The sequence below is a fragment of the Myotis davidii genome, unplaced genomic scaffold (assembly GCF_000327345.1).
Source record: "Myotis davidii unplaced genomic scaffold, ASM32734v1 scaffold674, whole genome shotgun sequence".
In the NCBI taxonomy this organism is placed as follows: Eukaryota; Metazoa; Chordata; class Mammalia; order Chiroptera; family Vespertilionidae; genus Myotis; species Myotis davidii.
The window spans coordinates 1,331,146-1,340,357 of record NW_006286674.1 but is presented as its reverse complement, the minus strand read 5'-3'; the positions used below and the strand labels follow the sequence as shown (position 1 = coordinate 1,340,357).

Genomic DNA, 9,212 nt, shown 5'->3' with positions numbered 1-9,212 from the left:
TGTGGCTGTCAGAAACAGAAATCATGGTGTGACAAAGGACTTGTATACTTGTATATAAGCCAAACCAATGGACATGAACAACAGGGGGATGGGAGCATGAGTGTGCCGGGCGGGGGTGGGGGGAGGTTGGGGGTTAATGGGAGGGATGAGGACACATTTGTAATACCCTAACTAATAATAATAAAAGGGAAAAAAAGAATGATGGTTGGGTGGTGTAGAGGGACATTATATAGTAGAGCAGTGGTTCTCAACCTGTGGGTTGCGACCCCTTTGGGGGTCGAACAAACCTTTCACAGGAGTCGCCTAAGACCATCGGAAAACACATATATAATTACATATTGTTTTTGTGATTAATCACTATGCTTTAATTATGTTTAATTTGTAATAATGAAAATACATCCTGCATATCAGATTTACATTACTATTGTTTTTGTGATTAATCACTATGCTTTAATTATGTTCAATTTGTAACAATGAAAATACATACTGCATATCAGATATTAACATTACGATTCATAACAGTAGCAAAATTACAGTTATGAAGTAGCAATGAAAATAATTTTATGGTTGGGGGTCACCACAACATGAGGAACTGTATTAAAGGGTCACGGCATTAGGAAGGTTGAGAACCACTAAGTAGAGGTTGTCAGAATAGTCTTCTCTGGGCTGAGTCCGGAATGGTACAAAGGAATCAGTCACGCAGAAATCTAGAAAGAGCATCCAGAAACAGAACGTAGATCCTGCCTTTCTCAATTACAAATCTGTGTGAGACCAGATTTCTTCATATACTTCAATTCAAACAATATATTGAAACAGATTGAATGCAGAAGCAGATCTGAGACTACAGCGGCCTTTTAGTAAGCCAAAAATTAAACAGGTTTGCAGATATGTAAAACAATGACCCTATTCTCACTAAAACTTTGTTTTGAAAGATGTAGTTAGTTTTCATTTAAATGTTTTTTATGTTAACATGTACTGGAGTTGTTGTTTTTTAGATAATTTCACACATACATTTTTCAAAGTCTCGTTTTAAATTTCCAATACAGTGAACATTGATATAACCCATCTAAACAAAAGCTCAATGGGTCTTTAATAACTTTTAAGATATAAAGGAATCCTGAGACCAAAATTTGAGAACTGCTGCTTTAAAAAATGTTGCCATTCCTGATAGTCAAAGCTGTCAGGCAAGAGGAGAACTTATTTCTAGGCTGTCAAGATTCATTCCCATCAAAGTAGTGTTACTGCATCTCCCCCTTTATCCCTCCCAAGTTAGCAGTAAAATAATTTCTAAAAATAAAATTATGCAAGCAAACACAAAGCTACAGTTTCTTAGACTCTAAATATTAAATATTTAAAGCGCATTGTCATGTACTAATATCATATTTTAGCCATTTAAGTTAAAAAACATTGTTCATTTAAAAAAGAAAAAAAATTATGTTAATCAAATTTTGCTGTTTTTAATCCAAAGTGTCAGTGGCAATAGTGAATTGTCATGTTGACAATTCATAACGGAAATTTAAGCTCACCTGTAAATACATTTGGATGAGGGAAGTTAATAACAATAAGCTTCATCACCATTTCAGGATAACAGATGGCAACTAGCCAAGCAATCATGCCCCCCCAGTCGTGGCCAATAAGAACACATTTGCTATAACCTGTAATCAAGAAATACATGTTGATGTCATCAAAAAGAAACTGGTGGCTCATCATTAACTCACATAAAATAGGTTCACTTCTGAAACCAATCTTTTCACTATTCTACCCTAATTATTCATCCACTTTGTGCAGACACTGAGTTTGGTATTTTCAAAACCTGTAGATATGTCCAAATCACCTAGGTAACTTTTTAGAAAATTCAGGTGCTGCCCTAGCTGGTTTGGCTCAATGGGTAGAGCGTGAGCCTGTGGACTGAAGGGTCTGAGGTTCTATTCCAGCCAAGGGCACATGCCTGGGTTGCGGGCTCGAACCCCAGTAGGGGGCGTGCAGGAGGCAGCCAATCAATGATTCTCTGTCATCATTGATGTTTCTATCTCTCTCCCTTCCTCTCTAAAATCAATAAAATATATTTTAAAAAACACACCAAAAATGCTTGCATTTAAAAAAAAAAGAAAGAAGAAAATTCAGGTGCCCAAGCTCCACTCTAGACTTACAAATTCAGAATCTCTCCCAGGAATATAAATATATTTTAATCTGAAATAGTTTGGACACCATGATTAAGACTACATATAATTAGGTCATAAACAAGATTGAGTTATTTTTGAATGTTGGAGAATTTCTAATTACAGTAAAAACCTAAATGTCCCACCTATGTCCAACTGGTAAATCTTTATTTCAAAGAAGCATCTATTTTCTCCCTAATTTCCCAAATTCAATGTTACAATGCAAAACAGTAAAACATCACTAATTTGGGACTGTGAAGTCAAATTGAATTAGTGGAAAGTCTTAATTATAGTACTAAGCACATACAAGTTTCATTTCATGTAATCATTATGGTTATTTGAATTAGGTTAAAATACTGATTAGTAGTAATTCCTACAGGATTTCATTTGTATGGATGGATAAGATTAATTTGTAATTTATTCCTACAGTACTTCAAATTAATTTTTCAAGTAAGTATTTTTCTTTTTAAATTTTTTTTTCTTTTTTATTTTTTTTATTGATTTTTTACAGAGAGGAAAGGAGAGAGATAGAGATAGAGAGTTAGAAACATCGATGAGAGAGAAACATCGATCAGCTGCCTCCTGCACATCCCCCACTGGGGAAGTGCGCGCAACCCAGGTACATGCCCTTGACCGGAATCGAACCTGGGACCCTTCAGTCCCCAGGCCGTCGCTCTATCCACTGAGCCAAACCGGTTCCGGCAGAAGTAAGTATTTTTCATCATCACCTCACCACTATACTAACATGCACGCACATACACACAGAGAAACATCTTGTTTATATTATTGATTTGCCTAGAAAATTGCATATTTTCAAACTTAAGCCAGGTCTAAAATATGAATGAAATCTGGCTGTTGGAAATCTGTGTCTCTGAGTCTATTTTATTGTAATCAGACTAAATGGTAACACTGCATTTATACCCCCAGACTCATCCACTGTTTTCTCCTCTAAAAATATTGGCTTGGTCCTAGCTGGTTTGGCTCAGTAGATAGAGCATCGGCCTGCAGACTGAAGGGTCCTGGTTTCGATTCCGGTCAAAGGCACGTGCCCAGTTTGTGGGCTCGAACCCTAGTAGGAGGCATGCAGGGGGGGCGGCCAATCAATGATTCTCTCTCATCATTGATGTTTCTTTCTCTCTCTCCTTCTTCTCTTCCTTTCTGAAATCAATAAAAATATATAAAAAATGAAATGAAATGAAATTATTGGCTTGACCTATGGTCTCATTAGATATTGTAGAAAGGGACTTTAATTTGATTTCATGGGTTTCTCACTTTATTGTCACCATTAACATACTGATGGTAACAGGTGGGTTTTAGTCAAAAGGGATGCAATGGATTAGATTGATGTTAAAAAAACATTTACTCTTCCCTGGTCCCCACTGCCATGGAAGGAATGTACTTTGCTGCCCCGTTGATGTTAGGCTGGACTGTGCGATTTGCTTTGTTCCTGCGACAGGTGTAGGACTTGACTGTGGGCTCAGCCACATGACTTGCTCTGGCCAATGGGCTGATAGTGGGGACCTGAAATATGTGTGTGCAGCTAAGCTCACCCTCTTACCGTTTCTGCCACTGCTAGGAAAAGAGCTTCCCCCGGTAGCCTCCGCTTTAGCTTGGGCTCCGGCCCAACTCACAGTGAGAAGCCATCCCAGCTGGACCTACATGTCAGCCTGAGGAAAAAAACCCAGAGGCGTCCAGCCTACAGTTGATCTTCAGATTCATGAGCACAGGAATAAATGAGTATGGCAGTATGTCATTGAGTTTGGGGTCGTTTGTTACACAATAGTACTGTGACACTAACCTATCAATACAAGTAAGATAATGCAAGTGCTTCCACATCTTGTAACATTTTTAAATGAATGTTTAAGTGTGGGTTCTGAAGACCAATTTTTTTTTTTTTTAGTATAAGACTCAAATTGCCAACAATTAGTCCTGAAAATAATAAATAGTAACTTAACATTAGGTCTGTTTTTAAGAACAAATTTTGAAAGTAATTTTTGGCTAGTGGACTGAATAATTATTCTGGATGTGTTATTTTAAATTCCCTGGATAAGCATTTTGATCTGGAACCCCAAACCTTAGTAACAGGATACTAAGAAAAGAGCTTCCCCAGGTAGCAATCCTGTCAGATAACAACCCAGGTAGGTGAAAAAGGCATCCTCCCAAGGAATTAGGTTATCATGTCACAATTTCTTGAACCGTAGTCCTTTAAAAAGAATTAACACTATTTTTTTAAAGTAACCCACCTAAGGAGTCTAAAATATCCTTTATATCTGTAATTAGACAGTCCAGCTTATAATTCTCCCGATGAATGGGAGCGTCTGTTTCCCCATAGCCTCTCAAATCCAGCGCCACAACTCGGTATTCATTTTTAAACTCCCTCAGCTGGTAACGCCAAGAATACCTGAAAGATATAAGGAACATTAAATATACCACAGTGACTAATGCAAATACGTAGTAAACATTATAGATTTTCTAAGTGGAAAACTATAAGAAACTCCTTATCTTGAGAAAGGTTGTAGAGCTCTGTATAAGCAGGAAAGAAGAGACCTGTCTGAGAAGGGAACACTGACATTCTTTATTAAAGTTATTTTATTTTTTCACCAGCTCCAGTGGGGTGTAACAATGGGCCAGTATTTACAGGAACTACAAAATACCAGATATTAAAGGCAATGTAGTCATATATGCACTTAAGAAATCAATTTTCTAAGCTTTCCTTAAATAATATGTGCCACTATCAGGAAATATGTATCTATAAATAATTCTGTTATTGCAGAACCATTTGATTCTCTAAAAAAGTGTATGAGATGGAAATTTATTTGCCTAACAAGTAGATTTTACTCATCTTACTCCACTGTCAGAGAGGGCTCAGTGTTTTTTAGTAACAACAGTTTACTTATGAATGAAAAAGTCTGAAGATTACAGATAGATTATGACTTAAAGAATCCAATAAAACGACTGGTTAAAATAAGCCTCTTCTTGCTAAAACACAATTCTTCTTTGGAGAAGATCCACACCATGAATACAAGCAAGCATGATATTAAAAACATTTAACAAACCCTGACTGGTTTGGCTCAGTGAATAGAATGTCGGCCTGTGGACTGAGGGGTCCCAGGTTCCATTCCTGTCAAGGGCATGTGCCTTGGTTGCAGGCCCGTCCCCAGTGGGGAGTGTGCAGGAGGCAGCTGATCGATGCTTCTCTCTCATCGATGCTTCTAACTCTCTATCTCTCTCCCTTCCTCTCTGTAAAAAACAAACAAACAAACAAAAAACCATTTAACAATCAAAATGGCACCGGCGCCGACCAATTAAAACGGCCATATTGCCATAGCCATGTCCCGAGGCCTCTGTTGGGCAGGTATTCCCTTTGTGCTAGATCATGGAATGGCAGAATTAATTTAAATACAGAGATGCATGAGATTTTCTTCTTCCAATAAGCAAAACCATTTTTTAAAATATATTTTATTGATTTTTTTTACAGAGAGGAAGGAAGAGGGATAGAGAGAAACATTGATCAGCTGCCTCCTGCACACTCCCTACTGGAGATGTGCCCACAACCAAGGTACATGCCCTTGACCGTAATCAAACCTAGGACCCTTCGAACCTGGGACCCTTCAGTCCGCAGGCCTACGCTCTTTCCACTGAGTCAAACCAGTTAAGGCCAAAATCATTTTGGATAACAACAACAACAAAAAAGACACAAATTTTTCAAAGTAATTTACTATGTTATGGAAGTCAGAATATGCATTAATAATTTGCATGCACATCTGTTCATGAAAACACAGTGTAAAATTATCTGACACAAGTCGAATGGGAGATTATTATCTGAAAAGATTTTTGGAGTACAAGAGGCAAGTGAGATTATAAACCAATAGTGAGAAAGGTACTGCAATGTGATATGTTACAAAGCAATAAGATCATGAAGCAAATCAACCACTTTACATCAACAGATATTATCAGGAAGGGTATCAGACACATCTTTGGAATTAGGAATCGATACAGAATCTTTGATCTATGATTTATGAAAATCTACAAAATCATTACCAATTAAGATGGATTTGAAAATGTTAATGAAAGCGTCTTTCTTAGCTAGGCCATAGTAATTGTTAACCTTTTCTTTTAAATATGTTTTTATTGATTTCAGAGAGGAAGGGAGGGAGGGAGGGAGAGAGAGAGAGAGAGAGAGAGACAAAAACATCAATGATGAGAGAGAATCATTGATCGGCTGTCTCCAATGGGGATCGAGCCAGCAACCTGGGCATGTGCCCTGGGAATCGAACCCATGACCTTCTGTTTCATAGGTTGACACTCAACCACTGAGCCATGCCAGCTGGGCAATATTGTTAATCTTGCCTCTGGGTTGTAACAAACAAATGAAGCACTTTGTTTCCTTAAGATATTCTGTCAGCACATATATTATTATTTTCTTATTAGCTTTACTTAAAATTTTAAATTATTTTTTATGTCTTTGTACCTAATCAATAAAGTTCTGCAGATTTAAGCTCTTAAATATTTAATTAATCACTTTTCCTGCCCATCCTTGCTAACATTATCTTAATTCAGGCCTCCACTGATGCAACAACCTATTGATTGATCTGTGTCCACATCATTCCCTTCCATTCTTTCTTCTATGAAACCAAAGTGCTGTAGCAAAACCACATACTCTCTCATGTAATTTCCCCACTTAAAATATTTTCCTGATACCTTATTACTCATAATGTGAAGCTCAAACTCCGTCTGGCAGACAAAACCTCCAAGATTTGACTATTACCAAATTTTCCAGCCTGATTACTTTATACGCTGTCATCTGCTATATAATAAAAAGAGCTAGCATCTACATCATTCTTACCAAGGGCCCGGCACCTTTTTGTATACGGACCACACTCCAACCAACTGAGCCACACGGGCCAAGGCCCAATCTGCACATCTGAATCCCTTCACCATTTTACCCAGCCACCGCCCACCCCCCTGATAAAATGTGCATTACTTTAATATATTAAGTATCTGTGTCTTCATTCAGAATTCACTTAATTAGAGATTTCAAGGTAGAAATTTGATTCAAAATAATGTGCATAATCTCACAATATTTTACATTTAAAATTGTATTAGATACTATGCAAACGTAATACCTGCATTATCATATTAATAATTAAAATAGCCTTACAAATACATTTAACTATTGCCATTATCAGTGAATGGAGTCAAACAATATCTTAAACATTTCTAAGATATAGCACAACTGTTATTTTAACAAACTGCAAGAGAATAATTTTTAAATGTAATCTTCCTAAACTTCATAAATAGATGGCATAATTGATTTACACTTTAAACTGAAAAAGAAATCACATCAGTGATTCATATGATTAAAACAAAAAAAAAACCCCTTTGATACCAGAATGAGACATATTGCAAAACCAGTAACTCCTGGAAATATTATAAATAAACAAAAAAAACTATTTTCACCCACATTTTTTTTCCCCCGGTAGCTTTTGGTAACAGCAGAGAACTCTTTTCAAAAAAACCTCTTTCCTAGTTACTACTCTTAATGTAAGGAGGGCTTCTGGTTTCCCAGCTAGCCATTTTCAGATGTAGACTCTCCTTTCCCCTTCACAACAGAGGAAAGGCAGTCGTCATCAGCCTCTGTGCTCAGCTGTCCGTATGAAGAGCCTCATTTTTTGCCTATGCACGTGAATAATGACAAATGCATCCCATACAGCTGGTGATGAAGACGACTCAAAGAAATTGCTGGCATCAACTCAGAATATTTTTTAAAACTGAGGCAAGTAAGTGACTGAGCCAGAATCACTGCCCATGTTACTTTATACAGATTTGACTAATGCTTCAGACTTACATTTTATTGTGAGTCAATCATGTCAGGCACTCCACCAGCAGAACCTACATACACATGTGGATTTGCATGGGCTATTTACCACCCAATTGCCTCCAGATGAAAGAAAATAAAAATTTATCATGAAAATAACTGATGTTTGTTTATGCAGGTAAAGCCAGAGTGGAGAAAAATCTTTATGTGGGGAAAATCTTCTCAGGAAAAGGCACCCATAGACCTTTTGCTTTGGAAGATGGTTTTTTGCCCTCCCTCATGCTTTTCTTCAACGCCTAGTGCACCAGCATCCTCGATGCATTTATTAATAAAGTCCCTGTTTGTATGACACTCTGATAAGCAAAGTATTTAATGCTAAAAAAAAAGTTAATTGGTAAGTTTACCAGAATTCTGGAAATCCATGAAGGAGCAGCATAAGTGGTTTGCCCCTTTCTCCAGCAGCAACATAATGAAATCTTAATCCGGATTCCTGCGGTAGAAAACATGACGCTTCAGCGATGATTTGTGTTGTTAAAGTAGTATAGTTAGTATTTCCATTTCATTAAAAAACAACAACAACTCACTTGCATTGTATTTAATATCAAGAAATAAAAATTCCATAGCCAGCCCTAACCGGTTTGGCTCGGTGGATAGAGCATCAGCCTGTGGACTGAAGGGTCCCGGGTTTGATTCAGGTCAAGGGCATGTACCTTGGTTGCGGGCACATCCCCAGTAGGGAGTGTGCAGGAGGCAGTTGATCGATGTTTCTCTCATCGATGTTTCTAACTCTCTATCCCTCTCCCTTCCTCTCTGTAAAAAATCAATAAAATATATATTAAAAAAAAATTCTATAGCCAGTCTGGCTCAGTAGATAGAGCGTTGGCCTGCAGATTGAAGGGTCCCAGGTTCGATTCCGGTCAAGGGCATGTACCTTGGTTGCAAGTTGGATCCCAGGCCCTGGTTGAGTGTGTGCAGCAGGCAACCAATCGATGTGTCCCTCTCACATCGATGTCTTTCTCTCTTGCTCTGTGTCTCCCGCTCCCATTCACTCTCTCTAAAAATCAATGGGAAAATATTCTCGGGTCAGGATTAACAACACAAAACACCTTAAAAAAAAAAGAATAAAATGTATTATTAATTTTCAAAGAGAAAAAAACTTTATGATTTATCAGTAGGATGAATTGACAGATGTACTTTGTCAACATTCCCTTTATAGTACCTTCCTTTCTTCTACT

At 37.5% G+C, this 9,212-nt stretch overlaps 1 protein-coding gene across 1 annotated transcript in view; it reads right to left on the bottom strand.

Moving 5' to 3' along the window:
* The window catches only part of EPHX4 (epoxide hydrolase 4), a 30,702-nt gene that overhangs the window by 20,280 nt on the left and 1,210 nt on the right, over positions 1 to 9,212 (bottom strand). Inside the window, exons 2-4 of the mRNA XM_015560319.1 lie at positions 8,382 to 8,487; positions 4,403 to 4,560; positions 1,527 to 1,655 (exon numbers count right to left, since the gene is read on the bottom strand). Coding sequence (XP_015415805.1) covers positions 1,527 to 1,655; positions 4,403 to 4,560; positions 8,382 to 8,487 — 393 coding nt within the window. The remainder of the gene's footprint in view (positions 1 to 1,526; positions 1,656 to 4,402; positions 4,561 to 8,381; positions 8,488 to 9,212) is intronic.